General features: G+C 47.7%; 1 protein-coding gene across 1 annotated transcript in view; it reads right to left on the bottom strand.

The window, feature by feature from the left end:
• Window positions 1-24,824, bottom strand: part of LOC141051170 (uncharacterized) — a 211,955-nt gene that overhangs the window by 124,619 nt on the left and 62,512 nt on the right. The window contains 1 exon segment of the mRNA XM_073548035.1: window positions 18,167-19,162. Coding sequence (XP_073404136.1) covers window positions 18,167-19,162 — 996 coding nt within the window.

Genomic DNA, 24,824 nt, shown 5'->3' with positions numbered 1-24,824 from the left:
ATGTGAGAAGCCGAACTGAGACACAGCAGCCATTTGCTATTCAGGATCTCGGAGAGAAGAAGAATACATGTTGCTTTTGCCATGTGGGATCTCAGAGCATGATCTAATGGACAATATCTCTTTCACTTATTTTTATTCACCTGTTTTTCTGTAATAACCTTTCTTTGATGGAAGAATCCAAATAAACCACTATATTTTTATCTGGTAACTAGTCCTGAGTATTTTACAGGATATGCATTATTTTACACATAGCATGGGGAGGTAGATGATGAATACATTGTAAATAACAAAAAGGGAAGAATTGTTATGGCAAATATTTGTACTTTGCTTTGATTATTATTTAGGCAATTCACATATCTGATAATTTATTATTTTTAAATTAGCTTTATAAGTTTTATTCATAAAAGTAATAACACAGAGTGTTGCCTCTGATATAAAGTAGAGGTGTCTTTGTGTCAAGCTTTATTTGTTACAGAAGGCATAGAAAGCTGGGTACAACTAGTTTTCAAGGAATTCAGAGGGTTTTTTTATGGTTGAAGGAAGATTTTAAGTCCATCTAGTTCAACTCAAAGCCTAACATGTTGATCCAGTGGAAGGCAAAAAACCCATGTAGCAAACAGTAAGCTTCACATTGGGGAAAAAAATTCCTTCCCGAATCCACATATGGCAATCAGACAAGCTCCCTGGATCACCGCAGTATTAAGGAAACTAGTGTATATACCCTGTAATATTATACTTTTCAAGAAAGGCATCCAGTCCCTTCTTAAATTTTAGTAGGGAATCACTCATTACAACATCATATGGTAGAGAGTTCCATAGTCTCACTGCTCTTACAGTAAAGAATCCGCGTCTCTGATTATGCTTAAACCTTCTTTCCTCCAGACGTAGAGGATGCCCCCTTGTCCCCGTCACAGGTCTAAGAGTAAAAAGATCATTAGAAAGGTCTTTGTATTGTCCCCGCATATATTTATACATTGTAATAAGATCACCCCTAAGCCTTCGATTTCCCAAACTAAATAACCCCAAGTGTAATAACCTGTCTTGGTATTGCAGACCCCCTAGTTCCCTAATAACCTTGGTCGCTCTTCTCTGCACCCACTCCACTTCAGCTATGTCTTTCTTATACACCGGAGACCAGAACTGTACACAGTATTCTAAGTGTGGTCTCACTAGTGACTTATATAGAGGTAAAATTATGTTCTCCTCCAACAGATTCCATGATTTATGACCTTGTTATTCCCAACTAAAATATTTTCTTTCCCCAATTAAAATATATTCTCCCTTAGGTAATGTAAAGACATGGCCCCATTTCATATCTCTGTGGTTGTAATAAAGACTTGTGACTAGGTATCTGAGAGCAGAAAAGCCGGTACCCTAACAGACATTGCTTTTGTGCCCTTGTCTCCTATCGATCAACTCTCTGATTTGATCAAAACCTGCAAATATGTGAAACCTTTTGAATTTCTCCTAATGTTTTCTTTATGTTCCCACATCATTATGTTACAGGTGTATGGAGCAGAACTGTGTGTGTACAACATGTAGGGAGCAGAGCTGCGTGTGTACCAAGGTGTACGGAACAGAGCACTGTGTGTGCGATGTGTACGGAGTGGAGCTGTGTATCAGGTGTATGGAGCAAAGCCTTCTCCCATGCCTCATCTGGATCATCCAGTTCGTCATTGGTGAACTTCAAATAGGCATGGACTTGTGCTAGCAAGTAGGGGACCTTGTGTGCCCTGCAGGATTTCAATCCATGACGGCATAGTGTGTTACTAATGGTAATGTTTGAGACTGTGGTCCCAGCTCTCTTCAGGTCATTGACCAGGTCCTCCAGTGTAGTTCTGGGATGATTACTGACCTTTCTCCTAATCATCCTTACCCCACGAGGCAAGATCTAGCATGGAACCCCAGACCGAGTGTTAGGCGCCGGGATTCTCCCTCTGCACAGGATGAATCCCAAGCCATGTCTTCTCCTGTGGTCTCCCATTCAGTCTCGGCCACAGCGGATCCTGCTCAGCAGAGACATCGTTCTCAGCGCATTGCTCAGACCTGTGCTGTGCGATTGATCGCTGCTGCCGCTCCAGGTTCAGCTGTAGCAATCAACAGCAAACAGCAGTGAACAGTTGTTCCTGAGACTAAGTCCAGGTTTCGTCCTACTGAGCATGATCATGAGGTGGCAACCTCTCATTGGTGGTCGGCGGGCAGCTACTCAGGTCCTCAAGTGAGCCCAGATTGGTCCACTAGCAAGGTCCTGGCAGACTGGGATCTATAAAAGGATCTCACAGCCGCACGCTAGTATAGACCATGTGGTGTGTGCTGTATTCACGTATGATTGTCTCTGGTGACTGACTCATTATTAAACCCCTACCCTTGGAATGCATGAGTTGCTCAGCTCTGCCAGCTAATGCCTAGGCTGATAGTGCAGGTAGCAGGCAGAGTCAGTGCCTAGCACCAGCGCCAAGTAGTGGCATCGCTTGTGCTACGCCGTGCGCATTGTGGGTCCGGTCAGACTCGAGTCCCTGCATTCTAGGGGTTGAGCTGAGACCTCACTCGCGCTATCAGCTGAGCCCTGTGACATTTAACAGGGAACAGCGTTCTATTTTGTAGTTGCTGTGGCTCTGTGAAGTAACAGAGTTCACCGCCATTCACACCGGGTGACATCTAACCCGCGTGTTTCGGTGTTCAACCGCTATATTGTTCCGCCATTGCTTAGCAGCAGGTTCCATCTCTGCATGATGGACCCCAGATTGCGAACGCACCTTATTATTATAGTTCATTTGGTGATTTCCGCCAACCCTAACACCGAGGAAGTTTGTCAGTCATTTTGTGTTTCTTCCATTTTCTAATATTTGTGCCAACAGTTGTTGCCTTCTCACCAAACTGCTTGTCTAGTGACCTGTAACCCATCCCAGCCTTGTGCAGGTCTACAAATTTGTCACTGGTGTCCTTAGATAGCTCTTTTGTCTGGGCCATGGTGGAGAGGTTGGAGTGATTGATTGCATGTGCGGACAGGTGTCTTTTATACAGGTAACAAATTTTAACAGGTTCAATTAATAGAAGTAATGAGTGCAGAGTAGAAGGGAGTCTTAAAGAAAAACTCACAGGCCTGTGAGAGCCAGAATTCTTGCTGGTTGGTAGGTGATCTAATATTTATTTCACACAATAAAATGCAATTTAATCATACAATGTGATTTTCTGCTTTTATTTTTAGATTCTGTCTCTCACAGTTGAAGTGTACATACGATAAAAATTACAACCCTCTACATTCTTTGTAGGTGGGAAAACATGCAAAATCGGCAGTGTATCATATACTTACTTTCCCCACCGTAAATGGTTAAATCCACGGTTCAGCTGTTGGGTCAACTAACATATGCATTAATGATGTGGATGACGGGATTGTTCACATTCTTTTTATTTTTGAAAATGACACCAAGTATTGTGCAGTCTTTACACAATGTTCAAAAGTTACAAACAGAATTAGAAAAAGTGAATGTTTGGGCATGCACTTGACAGATGATTGTTGCGAACTCATTTTCTGGTCTGCCTCTGGTTTCTGGTGAGGGAACTGTTTGTGCTGACAGAGGAATTGTGAGTTCTCTTTCTGGGCTCCCTCTGGTGGTGGCAGGAGGTAATGAAGCTGATCTAATTAACAGAGACCTGCCACCTGATAATGAGGACGACGATTGGACATCTGGAGTCTCAGACTGGATTTAAGACAGCCGACTCCCTATTCCCATGCTGGTGATTTTTTCCTGCCTCCTGAGGTCTTGGTTTCCAGCTCAGTTCCTGTCTTCTCAAGCTAAGTTTTCTCTGCCAATGTTCACATTTGATTTGGTTTTGTCTATTCAGTTTTTGTGTGGTCAGCCAGCCCCGTTTGGGGCTGTGCTGAATTTCCACTCTTATGTTACTGTATGTGCCAGTTTGCTTTTTCTCCCTTATTAGATTGGCCTCTTTTTGCTCTGTTATCAGTGTCATGATGTATATATTTTTCCCTGTCCTGTATTTGTATAATATGCCACGTAATTGTTCTCTGGTTCTATTAGCTGTAACTAACCTGACTCCATTCCTGAGACTATAATGTAATTAACTTGGTCAACAGATTGGGAGAGATTAGCTATTGTTTAGTAAGCAGAGGACTACTTTAAGTGCACCTCCTCGTAGACACAGCGGTGCCTTGCTGTGGGCCAAACCATTGCATAGGAGGAGTGGAACCCTCCTCCACTACACACATGGGCTGATCCAGGAGCAGAGACACTAGATCCCTGTGCAACTCAGTCAGATGTGAGTTGGATGCTGAAAGAGAAGGACGAGGCTGTCTGAGGAAGCCTCGGCCTCTGTGTGATCGTGGTGGATTTCTGGGACTCTAAAAGGACTATGATTTTGTGATCTGGCACAAGGATTGTCGGGAGGTGCCCCCGAATCAGTTTCCTGTGGACTTATTTTGGGACTCTGCAAATTACCTTCGTGTTGTTCCTGTTTTCTGGTCAATAAATCTGTTGGATCGTTCCCAGGCCTGTTGTCCCTCCTTGCTCTGGAGAATACTCCCGTCACAAACTGGTTGGCAGCGGTGGGATCGGAGCAGAAGGAATGGAGGAGAACGGCCCATCAACATCGGGAACCAGCACCGCAGAGTACAAGAACTGGACTGCGGTGAACCTACAAACAAAGGCCCGTGAACTGGGAGTCAGCTACAAGGGACTCTCCAAGGAGCAGCTGATTGAGGCTTTGGAAGCAGTTCGCCTGCAAGATGATGCTGAGGAAGGATCCTCACAGCAAAGAGAGGAATGACGGCAGCCGGAGGTAAATACCCAAAAAAGTCAGTGGGTTGTGTGGTACGAGGAGGAGATGGCCTTGCTGGGAGAAGAGGCTACCATAGAAGATAAGAGGGAGGTCATGCGCAGAGTCGAGGAGAGGCAGCGCAGGATGGAGGAGAGGGCAATGCTGGAGAGGGAGATCGCTTTGGAGGCAGCGAGAAGCTCCAGACAGACTGTACCCACAGTATCCCCCATGAGGGAACTCCCCAGAGTGTCCCGCAAAGACTTCAAGCCGTTCAATGAGGCTTCCGGTGACATTGAGGGCTTCTTCCAGGACTTTGAGCCTCAGTGTCGATTAATGGAAGTCCCGGAAAGGGAGCGCGTCCGACATCTTGTGGGGCTCTTAGAGGGTGGAGCTGCCGCAGCCTATAGAGCTATGGACCTTCGGTGGAACTGTGAGTATGCGGAGATTAAACAGACTATTCTAGAACATTATGCTGTGACCCCACACACTTACAGGACTCAGTTCCGTACTTTAGCCTGTGATGAGGAAGTGTCCTTCAAGATGTATGCTCACAAACTCAAACATATATGTTATCGCTGGCTGGAGGCAGAGGAGGCCATAACCTGGGAGACGTTCCTGCAGGTCATCCTAAAAGAGCAGTTTTATTTTAAGTGCCCCACTGAGATACGGGAATGGGTGCGTGAAAGGAGACCAGCAACAGTGGAGGAAGCTGCAGCTCTAGCTGATGAGGCTTTCACCATCAAGCCTCAGTGGAAAAAATTACTACTCAGGGAGAAAAACACTACCAGCCCCCCAACGCTGGCGGCCCCTGGTCCTTCTGCCTCCAATATTCACCATCCCACTAGACCATCAACTCATGGTGACCTTCGTGTGACTGTGCCTCGCATTACTCCTGCTCCACCTTCGGGACTACGACGTGGAGGAAGAATCCCAGAGTGCAGATGCTATGGATGTGGGCAGCCCGGGTATATGCAATTCCAATGTCCAGGTGTACGGAGGCAGAACACCTACAGACCGCCTTTGCCTGTTCATTATCTACAGACCCCTTCACCTGGAGAAGAGATGGATTCAGTGCCTGATGACTTGCCAAGTGACTCTGATATCCTGGCTTCCCTACCAGGAGTCTATGGGGTGCGAGCCCCAGCCACCTGTTCTTCTGATCTTCAGCACAAACATCTACAGGAGGTCGTGCTGGATGGTCAAAAAGTTGTTGGCTTCCGTGACACTGGGGCTTTTCTCACCATAGCTGATCCCTGAGTAATTCAACCAGAAGCAATTCAAAAGGGACCAGGAATTGCCATTGAATTGGCTGGAGGTACCCAGAGATATATTCCAAGAGCGAGTGTGACCCTGGATTATGGCTTTGGGGCCAAACAATGCGTGGTCGGTGTGATGAGCGGCCTCCCTGCAGACGTTCTTCTAGGAAATGATGTGGGGAATCTTCATTGCCACTTTGTCGGTGCGGTAACCTGAAGTCAAGCCAAGAGAGCAGCAAATGTGGACGTGTACAACCCATCCATGGAAATGAGGCCACCAGAACCGCCGTCACCAGCCGGTGAGTAATTCTTCTTGTGGGGATAATATGAATGTTACCTGGGATAAAGTTCAGTTTAGACAAGAAGTGGAGACTGACCCCACCCTAGCTAGTTTTAGAGCTCGAGCCGAAATAGGGCAGCTAGGGGAGAATGGGGAAAGAATTATCAGAGAAAATGGACTTCTGTATCGGGTTACCAATGCTGACTCCCTAGATAAGCCCTGGACTTATAGCAAACAGCTGATTGTTCCTCAGAAATACAGAATTCCCCTATTACACCTTGCTCATGATATTCCTACTGCTGGCCATCAAGGCAAAACCTGCACCGAGAGACGATTGACTCAATCTTTCTATTGGCCTGGGATTTCCCAAGCAGTGGCGCATTTCTGCCGAACTTGCGACATATGTCAGCGTAGAGGGCGACCCGGAGATCACCCAAAGGCACCCCTGCAACCGCTCCCTATAATAGAAGAACCCTTTCAAAGAGTAGCTGTTGATATCATTGGACCTCTGGCTAAACCAAGTAAATCTGGAAAGCAGTACATTCTCACTGTTGTGGACTATGCCACCCGATATCCAGAAGCGGTGGCCTTGTCAAGTATTTCTGCAGCCAAGGTGGCCGAGGCCCTGGTTACCATTTTCACCAGAGTAGGATTTCCCAGTGAGATCTTGTCGGACCAAGGCTCCCAGTTCATGTCAGAGCTGGCCCAGTGTCTGTGGCGCACCTGTGGAGTACGAGCGATCCGCACGACCCCGTATCATCCCCAAACAAATGGACTTTGTGAACGATTCAATGGCACTCTGAAGAATATGCTGAGGGCCTTCACTGACAGAGATTCAAACTGGGAGAAGTACCTACCCCATCTCTTGTTTGCCTATCGGGAAGTTCCCCAGGAGTCCACTGGGTTCTCCCCCTTTGAACTACTCTATGGAAGAAAGGTCCGAGGACCCTTAACCCTGCTCAAAGAATACTGGGAGGGGCAAGTTGAAGTTACAGGGGCCCCTGTTGTCCCTTATGTCCTAAAGCTGCGAGAAACCCTGGCCCAACTTGCTAGTTTTGCCCAGAGTCATGTGCGGATGGCTCAAACCAGACAGAAGACATGGTATGTGTTAGGGTCGGCGGAACGCACCAGATATAAATAATAGGAGGCGCGTTCGCCGCCCGGGGTCCACCGTGCGGTAGATGACAAGACCGCTGCTGGACAATGGCAGATACGCTGGGAGTGCGAAACAGCGCTCGGGTTAACGTCACCAGAGAGCCTGAGGGCGGACTCTGTTGAGTCACAGAGACGCCTAAATATGAAATAGACGTGAAGACTGAACCTGTTAGCTGCACAGGTCAGCCGGCGTGTGGCGTCGCAGCCGCGAACACCAAAAGCTGCTGCTACTGCAGCGCGGCCGTAACTGAAGCCGCTAAGCGATGGTGCTGGAGGAGCCGGGCGCCGACGGACGCTAGTGTAGGTGAGGAAGGCTCAGTGGCGTGTAGCTTGCCACAAGCTGGAGCTGACTAACCCAAAATACTGTCACCATTCGTAATATCCAAGGGAAGGGGTTTCATAATAAGTCAGTCACCAGTCCATGCATCCATCACCATACACACACAGCATAATATGCTACACTAGCGCATGGCCGAGCCGCCATGCGGGCTTTTTATAGCCATGCGCTTCTGGGACCTTCCAGTACTTTAGGAAGGACCAATCAGATCCGACATAGGACCTGCACATGTGACCCCTGCTCTCCACTGAGAGGACGAGTTGCAGGCATGCCCAGTAGCACGGCACGAGGACTTAGCCTCAGGAGCAGTTCCCTGCAAAGCAGGTTGCGCTACCATTGCTGCACCAGAGGTGGCAACAACATCCAGGCTCACAGAATGAGTCTGCGGGGAATGCCTAGTTTGCCAAGATTGCTGAGCAGGAGTCCGAGCGGTCGGAGGAGAATGGGAGACCGCAGGATGTCTGGCTCTGGATTCCTGCTGTGCACTGCCAGGAATCCGACGCCTAACATTACCCACCTCCTAGGGCCCCCCCCCGCCACGATCAGGAGCGGTGCATGAATATTTTCCACCGGCTCCCAGGTCCGAGCCTCGGGCCCATGACCCTTCCAGTCCACCAAATAAAATTTTTTGCCACGGACAAACCTGCGCCCCACGATGGCATTAACCTCAAACTCATCAGACGATAAGTCTGATGACCCGGCAGATGACTCAGAAAACCGGACCATGTGAACTGGTTTGAGGAGGGACACATGGAACACGTCCGAAATGGCCAAATGTGGAGGAAGAGCCAGGCGGTAGACCACCGAGCTAAGTCGCTCGAGGACCTTGAATGGTCCAATGTATCGCGGTGCGAACTTGGGAGACTCAACCCGCAGTTTAATGTTTCGGGTGGAGAGCCATACCATGTCGCCAGGGGAGAAGCTTGGCGCGGGCCGCCGATGCGTGTCGGCGGACGCCCTCATCCTTTCTTTAGATGCCCGGATAGCATCCTGAGTGCGATCCCAAATGTCCCGGGCCTCCACTGCCCAGTCTGCCACCCTGGAGTCGGTGGAGGACACTGGCATCGGGACAGGGACACGTAGATGTTGACCATAGTTTAGAAGAAAGGGCGTCTGACCAGTGGAATCGGCCACCGCATTGTTTAGGGCAAATTCAGCCCAAGATAGCAAGAATGCCCAGTCATCCTGCCTGGCAGAGACAAAATGCCGTAAATAGGTGACCAAGGTCTGATTGGCTCTCTCGACCAAGCCATTCATCTCGAGATGGTAAGCGGAGGATAGATTTAGCTCGATGCTGAGTAAACTGCAGAGCTCTCTCCAAAAACGAGACGCAAACTGGGGACCGCGGTCACTCACGATTTTGTCCGGCATGCCATGCAAACGGAATACGTGTTTAATGAACAAGGTGGCCAGACCTCGAGCGGAATGCAGGCGTGCGAGTGGCACCAGATGCACCATTTTGGAAAAATGGTCGGTGACCACCCAGATGACCGTACTGCCACCAGACTTGGGCAGGCCAACTATGAAGTCCATGCCAACCATCTCCCAAGGTCTATCCGCCACTGGCAGGGGAAACAACAGCCCCGCCGGCCTCTGTCTAGAGGGTCTGTTCCGAGCACACGAAACACACGCTTGCACGTACTCCTTGACATCTCGAGCCATATGTGGCCACCAATATGACCTTGCCAGGAGTTCGGCGGTCCGTTTTTTACCAAAATGGCCACCCACTCTGGAGGTATGTGCCCAGGCAAGGACCTCCGGCCGTAGCTGAGGAGGCACCAAGGTCTTGCCCGGTGGTACCGCCTCGAGGGCAACTGGAGCCATGGTCGTAAAACTCTCCGGCGGGAGAATTAACCGAGGCTCCGCTTCTCCTTCTTCCGCTGAGACCACTGAACGTGAGAGAGCATCCGCACGGACGTTCTTCTCTCCAGAGAGGTAGTGGAGGGTGAAGCGGAATCGTGAGAAGAAGAGCGACCACCTGGCCTGACGGGAATTCAGGCGTTGGGCCGTCTGTAGATAGACCAGGTTTTTATGGTCCGTGTATACCAGAAAGGGAAACCGGGCTCCCTCCAGGAGATGTCTCCACTCAGAAAAGGCCAACTTCATGGCTAGCAGCTCCCTGTCGCCGATGGAGTAATTTTTCTCCGCCGGTGAGAAGGTCTTGGAATAGAAGAAGCAGGGGTGCTTCCGACCTTGAGCATCCTTTTGATAAAGGACTGCTCCTGCACCGACGGAAGAAGCGTCTACCTCAAGGATAAACGGCTTATCCACATCGGGACGATGTAATATGGGAGCGCCAGCAAAATGTGATTTTATAGCCGAGAAGGCCTTGGAGACATGTTCTGACCAAGCATTGGGGTTAGCTCCTTTCTTGGTGAGAGCAACCAAAGGAGCCACCAGTGTGGAAAAGTGTGGTATGAACTGGCGGTAGTAATTTACGAACCCCAAAAAGCGCTGCACCGCTTTGAGGGAATGGGGTTCCTGCCAGTCCATTACCGCTTGTAGTTTGGCCGGATCCATGGCCAGCCCCTGGGCCGAGATGATATAGCCCAGGAACGGCAAGGACTCCTGCTCAAACTGGCACTTCTCCAGCTTGGCAAATAACGAGTTCGCCCGCAGACGGTCAAATACCCTGCAGACGTCTCTCCGGTGGGTGGTCAAATCTGGAGAAAAGATGAGTATGTCATGAAGATAGACCACCACCGAGGTAGAGAGCATGTCGCGGAAGACGTCGTTGACAAAATCTTGGAAGACAGCTGGCGCATTACAAAGGGCATAACCAGGTATTCGTAATGGCCATCCCTGGTATTAAAAGCTGTCTTCCATTCGTCTCCCTCGCGAATGCGGATCAGGTTGTATGCACCCCGCAGATCTAATTTAGTAAAGATCCGGGCCCCCCGCAACCTGTCAAATAACTCCGAGATCAACGGTAGGGGGTATTTGTTTTTAACCGTGATGGCATTGAGACCTCGGTAGTCGATGCAGGGGCGTAGCTCTCCGTTCTGTACGAAGAAGAACCCGGCACCAGCTGGTGACACAGATTTTCTGATGAAACCCCTAGCCAGGTTCTCCCGGATATACTGGGACATAGCCTCCGTCTCAGGGAGTGATAAGGGGTAAACACAGCCTCGGGGAGGCTCTGTGCCTGGCAGGAGATCAATCGGGCAATCATAGGAACGGTGCGGCGGGAGCGTCTCCGCAGACTTCTTAGAGAAGACGTCTGCGTACTGGTGGTAGGGTTTGGGGAGCGCGGAGAGATCCGCAGGCACTTCTGTGGAAGCCACCTGAATGCTGCCCCTCAGGCACCTTCCCTCACAGTCCTTGCCCCAGCCCAGTATCCTCCCCGAAGCCCAGTCAATATGAGGGGAGTGGCAACGAAGCCAGGGAACTCCGAGGAGCATCTGATCGATGCCATTGGGCATAATTAGCAGGGACAGAGTCTCCTGGTGTGAGGGTGAAATAGAGAGTATGAGTGGGACTGTCTGATGGGTCACCTGAGACGTAACGGTGCTCCATTTACCACCCTGATGGTCAGAGGTTGGGAGAGTAACACCAGAGGGATAGCGTGTCTCTGGGCAAAAGTCGAGGACATAAAGTTCCCCTCGGCCCCGGAATCCAGGGTGACCTCTGCCTCCCAGGAGGAGGACCCACTATCTAATGTACCCCGGAACACCGGTTTGGGTGAAAAGGGTCCCACCTTGGACTGACCACCACCTACGGCTACTAAACGTGGTCGTCTTTTCGGCCGCTGAGGGCATGTGCCAGCCGAGTGGCCGAACTGTCGGCACTGATAACAGCGCACAGAGCTCCGCATCGGACGCGACTTAGTGCCGGTGCGAGACACCTCCATAGGCTCAGAGGCAGGGAGCTCCTGTGCGGGATATATCAGCGGCTCAGTAAAGGTGGGAGCCAAATTAACCCTACGTCTGGATTGCGCTCGTTCCAACCCGCGCTCCGTGAAGCGGAGGTCAATGCGGGTGGAAACGGCGATCAACTCCTCCAGACTGGTGGGAATTTCCCTAGTAGCTAGAGCATCTTTTACGTGCTCAGCCAGGCCTCTCCAAAACACCGGGACCAACACTTTGTCCGGCCACTCTAACTCGGAAGCCAGTGTCCGAAACTGGACAGCATGATGGCTAACCGAAAGTGACCCTTGTGTTAAGGATGACAGTTGGAGAGCCGTATCGTGTGTGACCCGTGGTCCCAAGAAGACTTGCTTCAGAGCCGCGAGGAACTGAGCAGCCCCCTGTACCACGGGATCATCACGTTCCCACAATGGCGTGGCCCACTGTAGTGCCCGGCCAGACAACAGAGAGACAATAAATCCCACCTTAGCCCGCTCCGTAGGAAACCATGCAGCCAGCAACTACAGCTGAATGGAGCACTGACTAACGAATCCCCTACAGGAGGCACTATCACCCGAAAACTTATCGGGGAGTGGGAGGCGAGACATTGTCGGCAGGGGCAAAAGTGTGGGCGCACGTGAGACAGCCTCAGCGACTGAGCAGCAGCCAGCGCAGCATTCGCAGCTGAGTTGGTGCTCTCAATAGCCGCCAACCTGCTCTCCAGCTGCCGAATTTAGCGCTGCAGCTGCTGCACGTCTGCCATTGCCAGCCAGACCCTGGCGCTAGTGTAATGTTAGGGTCGGCGGAATGCACCAGATATAAATAATAGGCGCGTTCGCCGCCCGGGGTCCACCGTGCGGTAGATGACAAGACCGCTGCTGGACAATGGCAGATACGCTGGGAGTGCGAAACAGCGCTCGGGTTAACGTCACCCGAGAGCCTGAGGGCGGACTCTGTTGAGTCACAGAGACTCCTAAATATGAAATAGACGTGAAGACTGAACCTGTTCGCTGCACAGGTCAGCCGGCGTGTGGCTTCGCAGCCGCGAACACCAAAAGCTGCTGCTACTGCAGCGCAGCCGTAACTGAAACCGCTAAGCGACGGTGCTGGAGGAGCCGGGCGCCGACGGACGCTAGCGTAGGTGAGGAAGGCTCAGTGGCGTGTAGCTTGCCACAAGCTGGAGCTGACTAACCCAAAATACTGTCACCATTCGTAATATCCAAGGGAAGGGGTTTCATAATAAGTCAGTCACCAGTCCATGCATCCATCACCATACACACACAGCATAATATGCTACACTAGCGCATGGCCGAGCCGCCATGCAGGCTTTTTATAGCCATGCGCTTCCGGGACCTTCCAGTACTTTAGGAAGGACCAATCAGATCCGACATAGGACCTGCACATGTGACCCCTGCTCTCCACTGAGAGGACGAGTTGCAGGCATGCCCAGTAGCACGGCACGAGGACTTAGCCTCAGGAGCAGTTCCCTGCAAAGCAGGTTGCGCTACCATTGCTGCACCAGAGGTGGCAACAACATCCAGGCTCACAGAACGAGTCTGCGGGGAATGCCTGGTTCGCCGAGATTGCTGAGGAGTCCGAGCGGTCGGAGGAGAATGGGAGACCGCAGGATGTCTGGCTCTGGATTCCCGCTGTGCAGTGCCAGGAATCCGACGCCTAACAGTATGACCGTAAAGCACGCTACCGGGAGTTTGTAGAAGGACAACAGGTCTTAATGATTGTTCCCCATCGGCAGAATAAACTGCAGACAACATGGGAGGGTCCCTTCCGGGTTCTCAGAAAACTGAATGACACCAATTACCTTCTTGCTTTAGATGATCAGGGGCTAAGACAAAAGACTGTCCATGTGAATATGATTAAGGAGTACCATGACCGGACCCTTCCAATGATAGCAAGCTGTCGGCTAGCTTCAGAGGACGGTCAAGAGGATGAGGACTCCCTACCTGATCTCGTGGAAGCAGCGAGAGCCCCATCCACTGTGGAACAGGTTCCTCTGGGAGATCACCTGGATTCCTTGCAGAAAAACCAGATGCTGGGAGTGCTTCAACAGAGACGTGCTGCTTTCTCATCCCAACCAGGTCGAACCACCGTCACCCAACATCATGTGGACACTCAGGGCATCCGTCCCATACAACAGGCTCCTTACTGGGTACCTGAATCAGTTCGAAACACCATGCAGCACGAACTGGAGATGTTACAGCTTGGGGTAATCCAGGCCTCCCATAGCCCTTGGGCCTCTCCTGTGGTGTTAGTACCCAAGAAGGATGGGAGTACTCGATTTTGTGTGGACTATCGACGACTAAACGACCATACCGTCAGTGATCCTTACCCAATACCTCGTATTGACGAACTTCTAGACCGACTGGCTGGATCCCGATATGTCACTATCTTGGATCTCAGTAAGGGATACTGGCAAATCCCTCTGACGGAGGAGGGGAGAGAACGGTCCGCTTTTATAACCCCCTTTGGTTTGTATGAATTCCTAAATATGCCCTTTGGAATGAAGAATGCCCCGGCCACCTTCCAGAGAATGGTGGACCAGATCCTCCGGGGATGTGGTGACTTTGCTTGTGCCTACTTGGATGATATCGCCATCTTCAGCCAGACGTGGGAGGAACATCTGAACCAAGTAGACGTTATTCTTGACCTGCTTCTTGCAGCAAGCCTAACCATTCGATCAGATAAATGCCAATTGGGGATGGGTGAAGTCCAGTACCTAGGGCATAGAGTAGGAGGAGGGAAGCTCCGTCCTGAACCTGCCAAAATCCAGGCTATTAGAGACTGGCCTGTACCCAAAACTAAGAAACAAGTTGGTTTTTTTTTGGGCACTGCCAGTTATTACCGAAAATGTGTTTCTCATTTCAGCACTGTGTCCAAGCCTCTTACCGACCTGACCAAGAAAACGATGCCCCGGCTGGTGATCTGGACTCCAGCCTGTGATGAGGCTTTTAACCAGCTGAAGGACACCCTGGTCTGCGACCCTGTTCTGGCTGCTCCAGATTACAAGAGGAGATTCATTGTGCAGACGGACGCCTCTGCTTATGGACTGGGGGCTGTCCTCAGCCAGGTGAATGCAACTGGGGACGAACACCCCATCGCCTACCTTAGCAGGAAACTGCTGGACCGAGAAGTGGCCTATGCAACTGTTGAAAAAGAATGTCTGGCTGTAGTGTGGGCCCTTAGGAAACTAAGGCCATATCTGTATGGACGAGAATTCACTGTGGTTACTGATCACAATCCCCTCACCTGGCTGAACAGAGTCTCTGGTGACAATGGACGCTTACTACGATTGAGCCTGGCTCTGCAACCCTATAACTTTACCATACAGTATAGAAGAGGCAGCCAACACCAGAATGCAGATGGACTGTCCAGGCAGGAGGAGCCCTGAGTCTAGTCAGCCATGCCTGTGTGTACTTAACCAGTGACCTGTAGAGGTCCCTAGTACGTACACAAATTGGGAGGGGAAGGGAATGTCATGATGTATATATTTTTCCCTGTCCTGTATTTGTATAATATGCCACGTAATTGTTCTCTGGTTCTATTGGCTGTAACTAACCTGACTTCATTCCTGAGACTATAATGTAATTAACTTGGTCAACAGATTGGGAGAGATTAGCTATTGTTTAGTAAGCCGAGGACTACTTTAAGTGCACCTCCTCGTAGACACAGCGGTGCATTGCTGTGGGCCAAACCATTGCATAGGAGTGGAACCCTCCTCCACTACACACATGGGCTGATCCAGGAGCAGAGACACTAGATCCCTGTGCAACTCAGTCAGATGTGAGTTGGATGCTGAAAGAGGACGAGGCTGTCTGAGGAAGCCTCGGCCTCTGTGTGATCATGGTGGATTTCTGGGACTCTAAAAGGACTATGGTTTTGTGATCTGGCACAAGGATTGTCGGGAGGTGCCCCCGAATCAGTTTCCTGTGGACTTATTTTGGGACTCTGCAAATTACCTTCGTGTTGTTCCTGTTTTCTGGTCAATAAATCTGTTGGATCGTTCCCAGGCCTGTTGTCCCTCCTTGCTCTGGAGAATACTCCCGTCACAATCAGAATATGCCAGAGTGCTGATATAGTGGGTGAAGTCTAGTGACTTCAGGGTTTTTTTTGCTATCAGAAGTGTTGGACATTTTTGCAGACAGTATCTTTCCTTTCCTGTCCTTTCTAGTTAGTGTGGGCCCCATCGTTTGCTCAGCCTATTTTCCTACCTGTTTGTGCTTTCATCTTGTTTCACCGTCAATACATGTGTGGGGGCTGTCTATTCCTTTGGGGTCTGCTCTGGGGCAGTTTAGATTTCCCCTTTTCTTGCTTTAGGCTTATTTAGTCCTCCTGCTGTGACGAGCCGTCTAGAATCATCGTAGGTACGCTCCACGGCTGCTGTTAGTTGTGTGGTTAGGATCAGGGATCTGCAATCCGCGTAGTTACCAACCTCTCTGGTTTTCTGTGACTTAGCTTGGTTTTGTTTTCCTCCTCGGTGAACCAATCATAACAGATGATATTCAATGTGTATAAATGTAAAGTTACTCATCTGTGTACTAATAATCTGTAGGCCTCATACTGTACACTGTAGAGACAAAAATATGGGACTACATCTCTAATCACTAATTTAAGGATTTTTATTTGGTCATATTGCCACAGCTGTATAAAACAAAGCACATGGCCATTGATAAGAAAAAGAAGGGGTCATTGTTTAAAGGGAATTTGTCACCCCTTTTTTCGAATTTGAGCCGCCGGCACCGACATCAGGGGCTTATCTACAGCATTCTGTAATGCTGTAGATAAGCCCCTGATGTAACCTGAAAGATGAGAAAAAAAGTTAGATTATACTCACCGGAGGGGGGCGGTCCGGTTCGATGGGTGTCGCTGTCCGGTCCGGCGCCTCCCATTTTCATACGATGCCGTCCTCTTCTTTCCTTCCTGTTGTGGCTGCTGCGCAGGCGCACTGCTCTGCCCTGTTGAGGGCAGAGCAAAATACTACAGTGCGCAGGCGCCGGACCGCTCCCAACGCCTGCTCAACAGGGCAGAGCAGTGCGCCTGCGCCATTACAGGACGGGAGAAGAGGACGTCATCGCATGAAGAAGGGAGGTACCGGACCGGACCGCAACACCCATCAGACCGGACCGCCCACCTCGGTGAGTATAATATAACGTGTTTTTCTTCTCTTTCAGGTTACATCGGAGGCTTATCTACAGCATTACAGAATTCTGTAGATAAGCCCCCGATGTCTATGCGGGCAGTTGAAAGGGCAAAAAACGGGTGACGGGTGAGCAGTGCCCCTGCATAGGAGTCACGACAGGAAGGAAAGAAGAGGATGGCATCATATGAAGAAGAGAGGCGCCGGACCGGACCGCGACACCCATCGGACCAAGACCGGATCCAGACCGCCCCTGGGTGTGTATAATCTAACTCATTTTTCTTATCTTTCAGGTTACATCGGGGGCTTATCTACAGCATTACAGAATGTTGTAGATAAGCCCCTGATGGCGGTGGTCGCAGCTCATATTCGAAAAAAGGGGTGACAAATTCCCTTTAAGCAACTTGATCAAAGCATGCTACTCTAATAGGATGCTACTCTTGCAAAAAGGCTGTTTGTGAAATTTGTTTGCCTCCTAAATATTCCAGGATCAACTGTGAGTGATAATAAAATACGGAAGTGTTTAGAAACCACAGCAGCTCAACCGTAAAGTCACAAAGTGGGATTACTGAGTTCTGAAGTACATGATTTATAAATGTTGATAGAGCTTTGCTGACTCAATATTTGCACTTTCCTACATTTCATTTAAATTTAACATTAGTACAAAAACGGCATTGTGAGCTTTAGGACATGGGATTTCATGGCTATGTAGTTGCATTTAAGCCTTACATCTCCAAGCACAAAGCCAAGCATCAGATGCAGTGATGTAAAACAGGCTCCCATTGGATTTTAGAGTTGTGGACATTTCTGGAATGTTCTCTGGAGTGACAACTTACAATTCTATATCTGGCCGCCCTCTGATAGATGAGTGTTGGTGTGGCAAATACCAAAAGATTGTTACCTGTCTTTGTCAACCTTAAATTCAGTGCACGAGAGATAATACTATGGAGATTTTTTTTTTTCAGGAGTTGACCTCAGGAACCTTAGTTTAAATTAAGTGAAATTTCATATTTTTACTAAAATTTCGAAACACTTTTTTTTTTAGCATTTTTCATCCTCCTTATTGCAAACAGATTTGGGGTTTTCTTAAGACCCCACGGATTGCTCAAAAAAACCCAGGAAAGTGCACAGCTTAGGAGACTTGGGCACTGAGCTTCTAGAGATCTGTTTCACACTGCCTCTCAGCAATGGAAGCCTAAAACTCCTATCCCTCTCCCAGGAGATGCTGGTCCAGTCCAACGGAAGTCAGAGGGAGACTTATGTAAAAAAATATAAATAAATAATGCATTTCTTGTTCTTGATTCTGCCCGCAACCTGCAACCTGTCATCTTAGGCACTGTACATCAAGTGCGTGGCGTCAAATACTGCCATGGTAATTTCTCTGATGTGTAATAAGAGCTGATTTGGCTTTAAAGCATTTCTCACATTCTAAACATGAGAATGGCTTCTCCTCTGTGTGAATTTTCTGATGTCTAACAAGATTTATTTTTTTTGAAAAACATTTCCCACATTCTAAACATGCAAATGGCTTCTCCCCTGTGTGAATTCTCTGATGTCTAAAAAGAGTTGATTTGTCTGTAAAACATTTCCCACATTCTGAACATGAAAATGGCTTCTCTCCTGTGTGAATTCTCAGATGTGTATCAAGATTCGATTTCTGTTTAAAGCATTTCCCACATTCTGAGCATGAAAATGGCTTCTTCTCTGTGTGAGTTATCAGATGTTTAGCAAGATCAGATTTCTGAGAAAAACATCTCCCACATACAGAACATGAAAATAACTTCTCCCCAGTGTGAATTTTCTTATGTCTAGCAAGAGTTGATTTGTCTTTAAAACATTTCTTACATTCTGAACATGAAAATGGTTTTTCCCCTGTGTGAATTCTCTCATGTTTAACAAGATCAGATTTCTTTGTAAAACATTTTCCACAGTGGGAACAAGAAAATGGCTTCTCCCCTGTGTGACCTCTCAGATGTGTAACAAGATTTGTTTTTTGATTAAAACATTTCCCACATTCTGAACATGAAAATGGCTTCTCCCCTGTGTGCCTTCTTTGATGTGTCACAAGATGAGATTTCTGATTAAAACATTTCCCACATTCCGAACATATATACGACTTCTTTTTTGTGTGAGTTCTTTGATGTTTACTATCTGATCTGTTATCTTTATTTTGCTTCATATTCTGTGATGAGTCAGAAGATAGGAGCTGTTGAAAAGTATCAGATGATGGATCTTTGCAGTGAAGGGCTGGAAGGATTACTGGAATAATGGCATGTTCTTCATATGGATCTGGTGCGATACCACGATCATCTGCTATAACATCTGAAGATATATGTGCCTCTGATCCCCTGGTAAAGTCATCTGTCAAAAATGAAACCATTATTACTATCTATCATAACCTTAGTAGCATATGCATTTTTAAATATTATATATTTTATGATATATATACAGTGTTCAGCATAAATGAGTAGACCTCCTTAGAAAATAAGATTTTATTCAATATCTCACTGAACACAAGAACAATTTCAAAAATTTTGCCAAAACTGAATTTAATTGAACATTTTTTTAAACCATAACATGAAAGTGAGCTTAATAATATAACTTTCATTACAAAATATTCAATTTTACTAAAATTAGTTGATGCAGAAATAAATATACCCCACATCAAAAGCTGCTACATCTAGTATTTTGTATGACCTCCATGATTTTTAAGGATAACACCAAGTCTTCTAACCCTGGCTTGGCTTTCTGTTTCTTTAACTAACTGCAGTGAACATGAATATCGATTTTCTTCAACCTTTCTAATAAGAAGATGCTCCTGTTTAGATGTTAACTTCCATGGTCGGCCCAGAGGTCAATGTGAGATGGTTGCAGTTCGTTTTTTTTTTTTTTTTTGCATCACTTTTGCTACATTATTCTGGCTGTTAAGTAAGGGGATTTTCTCTGTTAAGGAACTCTTTTATAATACTCAATAATTATACTTACCTGTACTCGAATTCTTATTACTTGGAATCTTGAAATCTAAACCTTAGCTTTACTCTTAAAACTTTCATTAGGATATACTAATTTTTGCAACATGGTTTTTGTGACATAACCTAATATTTTGACCATGTTGGACTGTAAATTAAAGGACTATAGATTACAAACTGTAATACCTGGGGTGACCTTGAGACTCCTTGCATCAAAGTGCAATTCTCTGTTAAAGAAACAATATCAGGGATGCCTTGGAACCCTTTTCTGTTTTGGCTACCTCCAAGCTAGCTGGTAAGTTGGTAGCATTTTTTTAACTTCCTGGTAAGCATAAGTCAATAACTGGCCAATAAAATTAACATGGACCATATACATTTTGTCATAAATCAAGTTAAAAGATTTTCTCACCTGGAGTATGAAATCACAGAAAAAAATTAAAACTTTGGAACTTTAAGTCTCCACATCTCGGCATGCTTAGCATGTCAGTCTCCGCAAGGAGAAATTATATTTCACAAACATTAAAATTTAGACCCCAATTTTTTTATTTTCACAGAGTAACAGGAGAAAATGGACACCAAAACTTGTACGCCAAGTACCGAATATGTGGATGAAAACTACTGTTTGGGCTCGGAAGGGAAGGGGCGCCATTTGATTTATTGGGTGCAAAATTTGCTGGAATCATTACCGGATGCCATGTTGTGTTTGGAGAGCCCCTGATGTGCCTAAACAGTGGCAAACCCACAAGTGACCACATTTTGTAAACTAGACCCCTCAAGGAATGTATTCTAGATGTGTGGTGACCACCTTAAACCCCCAGGTGCTTCACAAAAGTTTATAATGTAGAGCCGTGAAAATAAAAAATCATTTTTTCCACAAAAAATATTCTTTTAGTCCCAAATTTTTTATTTTCACAAAAGTAACACAAGAAAATGTACCTCAAAATAAGTTGTGCAGTTTCTCCTGAGTATGCCAATAACCCATATGTGAGGGAAAACTACTGTTTGGGGACACAGCAGGGCTCAGAAAGGAAGGAGTAACATTTTGCAACACAAACTTTGATGGAATAGTCTGCGGTTTTCATGTCGCATTTGAAGAATCCCTGATGTGCTTAACCCCTTTACCCCCAAGGGTGGTTTGCACGTTCATTACCGGGCCAATTTTTACAATTCTGATCACTGTCCATTTATGAGGTTATAACTCTGGAACGCTTCAACGGAAAATACCCAAAAGGGACACCATTCTAAAAACTGCACCCCTCAAGCTACTCAAAACTACATTCAAGAAGATTATTAACCCTTCAGGTGCTTCACAGGAGCTGAAGCAACGTGGAAGGAAAAAATGAACATTTAACTTTTTAGTCACAAAAATGATCTTTTAGCAACAATTTTTATTATTTTCCCAAGGGTAACAGGAGAAATTGGACCCCAAAAGTTGTTGTCTAATTTGTCCTGAGCACGCTCATACCCAATATGTGTGGGGGGGGGGGGAACCACTGTTTGGGCACATGGCAGGGCTCAGAAGGGAAGGAGCGCCGTTTGACTTTTTCAACCTAAAATTGGCTGGAATTGAGATCGGACGCCATGTCGCGTTTGATGAGCGCCTGATGTGCCTAAACAGTGGAAACCACCCACAAGTGACCACATTTTGGAAACTAGACCCCATTAAGAACTTATCTAGATGTGTGGTGAGCACTTTGAACCCCCAAGGGCTTCACAGAAGTTTATAACGCCTGGGCGTGAAAATAAAAAATCATATTTTTCCCACAAACATGATCATTTAGTCCCCAATATTTTGTTTTCCCAAGGGTAACAGGAGAAATTGGACCCCAAAAGTTGTTGTCCAATTTGTCCTGAGTACGCTGATACCCAATATGTTGGGGGGAACCACTGTTTGGGCACATGCCAGGACTCAGAAGGGAAGGAGCGCCGTTTGACTTTTTCAACCTAAAATTGGCTGGAATTGAGATCGGACGTCATGTCGCTTTTGATGAGCGCCTGATGTGCCTAAACAGTGGCAACCCCACATAAATGACACCATTTTGGAAACTAGACCCCCTAAGGAACTTATCTAAATGTGTGGTGAGCACTTTGAACCCCCAAATGTTTCGTTAAAGTTAATAATGCCTGGGCGTGAAAAAAAAATATTTTTTTTTCCACAAAAATGATTTCTTAGTCCCCAATTTTTAATTTTCCCAAGGGTAACAGGAGAAATTGGACCCCAAAAGTTGTTGTCCAATTTGTCCTGAGTATGCTGATAACCCATATGTGAGAGAAAACTACTGTTTGGGCACTCGTCGGGGCTCGAAGGGGAAGTAATGACGTTTTGGAATGCAGACTTTGATGGAATGGTCTGCGGGCGTCATGTTCCATTTGCAGAGCCCCTGATGTGCCTAAACAGTGGAACCCCAGGGGGTGGCTGTCTAGAGGAGCAGTGGACCAGAGCAGGACGGTCGCCAAGGGAAAAAGGCAGGGAACCAAAACGTAGACAGAAATTGGGAGAGCAGCGGAGGTACCGAATCGGCAGGCAGTGGCAGAGTAGACAGTCCAGGCCAAGGTCACAAAACGGGAGAGTGGCAAATGTACAAAAACGGCAGGCAGTAGCAGAGTCGAATATCCAGGCCAAGGTCACAAACCAGGAGAGTAGCAGAGGTACAAAAACGGCAGGCAGTAGCAGAGACGAATATCCAGGCCTAGGTCACAAACCAGGAGAGTAGCAGAGGTACAAAATCGTCAGGCAGTAGAGGGGTCAGAAATCCAGGCTGAGGTCAGAGTCAAACAATAGCAAACCGTAGCACACAGGGGAACCAAGAATATATCCAGCGGCTTGCAAGACCAGGTTCCCGGACTGATGTCATCAGGACAGCCCCCAGGACCAGGCCAGATGGTGATGCACCAACCCCTTCATGACTGACAGAGGAGCGGAGCCTGCGTCCACCAGATGCCTGCGCAGGAGCCCCTTCTCTGTCGCCGCCATCACTCGGGGGAGAACCACGGCGCCTCCCAGTGGCCGAGGCAGGAACAGCAGGCCCCGAGTCAGACAGCGATGTGACAGTCCGGCGCCTCCTAGTGGCCGAGGCCGGGACAGCAGGCCCCGAGTCTGACGGCGATGTGACAGTCCGGCGCCTCCTAGTGGCCAAGGCCGGGACAGCAGGCCCCGAGTCTGACGGCGACGTGACATATTCCTTTATTACAGAATAATCCTCAGCTGGGGCATTCTCACTACCTCATGGTTGTCGACTTAGCTGTTATATGTGGAAATCTTCAACCCCTTGCAGACCATGCCAATTTTTTTAGTTTAGTTTTGTGTTTTTTACTTCTTTTCTTGCAAGTGCTATAAAACATTAATTTTCTGTATGTGCAACTGTAGAACATTTACCGTATTTTTCGCTTTATAAGACGCACCCAAATTTTGAGGAGACAAATAGGAAAAAACTTTTTTTTACGAAAATGGTGGTACTTCTTAAAATCCATGCATCTTATTGCTTACCGGGGGTGAAGCGGGGTCCCAAGGTCGCTGCTGGTGGAGACAGGAGTGGAACGTTGCTGCTGGGATGAGGGGGTGTTTTGATGTGTGGCGCGCCGCAGCGGGTGTCCGATACTGCCGCTGTGCTATGTCCCCAGTGTTGCCGGGTTTCGCTCGGGAGAAGAGATTTCAGCGCTGATCTCCATCTGCGCATGCGCAGCGGCCATTTTCCCAGAAGGAACCCACCGCACAGGCAGGCATTGGTGGAACGGCAGAGCCCCCCACGCAGCATGGGACAGAGCGCAGCAGCGGCGGTGGCAAGCACAGGGGGACAGAACGCGGCAAGCACTGAGGGACAGAGCATGGCGGCAAGCACCAGACACCCGCAGCGGCAGCACAGATAAGGTATATTCGCATTGTAAGACGCACTCCTATTTTCCCCCCAAATTTAGGGGAAAAAAAGTGCATCTTACAAAGCGAAAAATACAGGCGTTAAAGTTTTTTTGTGATACTAATCTCTATACTATGTAATGTATTGAAAAAAGGAAGAAAGTTCCAAGTAGGGTGAAATGCTAAGACAGCTTTATTTTTTGGTTACTGCATTGTGTGGTAAAAATGACCTGTGTTGTGCGTTCATTTTCCCCTGTACCACTGAGGCCCGATGAACTCCCTCTTCTAGTAAAGAAAGATAGTGAGCCTGATTATCAGGCATCTGGGTCTAATGATGATGATTGGCTGAGTGGAGTTTCTGACTGGATATAAGGCTGTCCACGCCCTCCTGCTCTGCGGGTGATTTCTCTGTGGGATCCTTGGATACCAGTCTGAATTCCTGCTCTCCAAAAGCTAAGTTTTCTGCTCTTCCATTTGCATTTGTACGTTGTCTTTGTTTTGCTGGATTTCTGTCATTCCTTGCTGGGGTGATCTGAATTCCTTTAGCTCTGTCTTCAGAAAATACCTGAGTGCTGATATAGTTTTTGAAGTCTAGCTGCTTCAGGGCCTTTTTCCATATCAGCCTGTTGGCTATTGTCTTTTTAGGGTTTTTTGCAGATTGCAGACAGCAGCTGTCCTATCCTGTCCTATTTTTAGTAAGCTTGGGCCCCATTGTTTGCTCAGCCTATCTTTCTATCTGTGTGTGTGTGTGTTTTTTCATCTTGCTTCACCGTCATTATATGTTGGGGGCTGCCTTTTACTTTGGGGTCTGCTCTGGGGCAGTTTAGATTTCCTTTTTCTGTCTTTAGGCTATTTAGTTTCTCCAGCTGTGATCGAGGGGTCTAGGGCACCGTAGGAACCCCCCACGGCTACTGCTAGTTGTGTTGTTAGGTTCAGGGGTCTGCAATCTGATAGTTGCCAACTTCTCCGGTTTTCTGGACTTAGCTGCTATTTTTGTGTCTGTCTCCTACGGTGACTCATTCATAACAGACCTGGTAACAGGATTCCTTGGGTCAGTACGAATATGGCTATATCTAACTTAAATATTTTTTTTCACATAATGATCCTGCATTAAGGTTACTAAAGTTTTTGGAAATGAAAAGATCCAGGCTAAAACTATATTATATCATGGACTGCAAAAACTATGGTCCAGCATGAGTTA

Source organism: Dendrobates tinctorius, unplaced genomic scaffold (assembly GCF_039654945.1).
Source record: "Dendrobates tinctorius isolate UK_male_01 unplaced genomic scaffold, ASM3965494v1 ptg000155l, whole genome shotgun sequence".
Lineage (NCBI taxonomy): Eukaryota > Metazoa > Chordata > Amphibia > Anura > Dendrobatidae > Dendrobates > Dendrobates tinctorius.
Note: the sequence above shows the minus strand (reverse complement) of the source record. Positions and strands in the feature narration are given on the sequence as shown.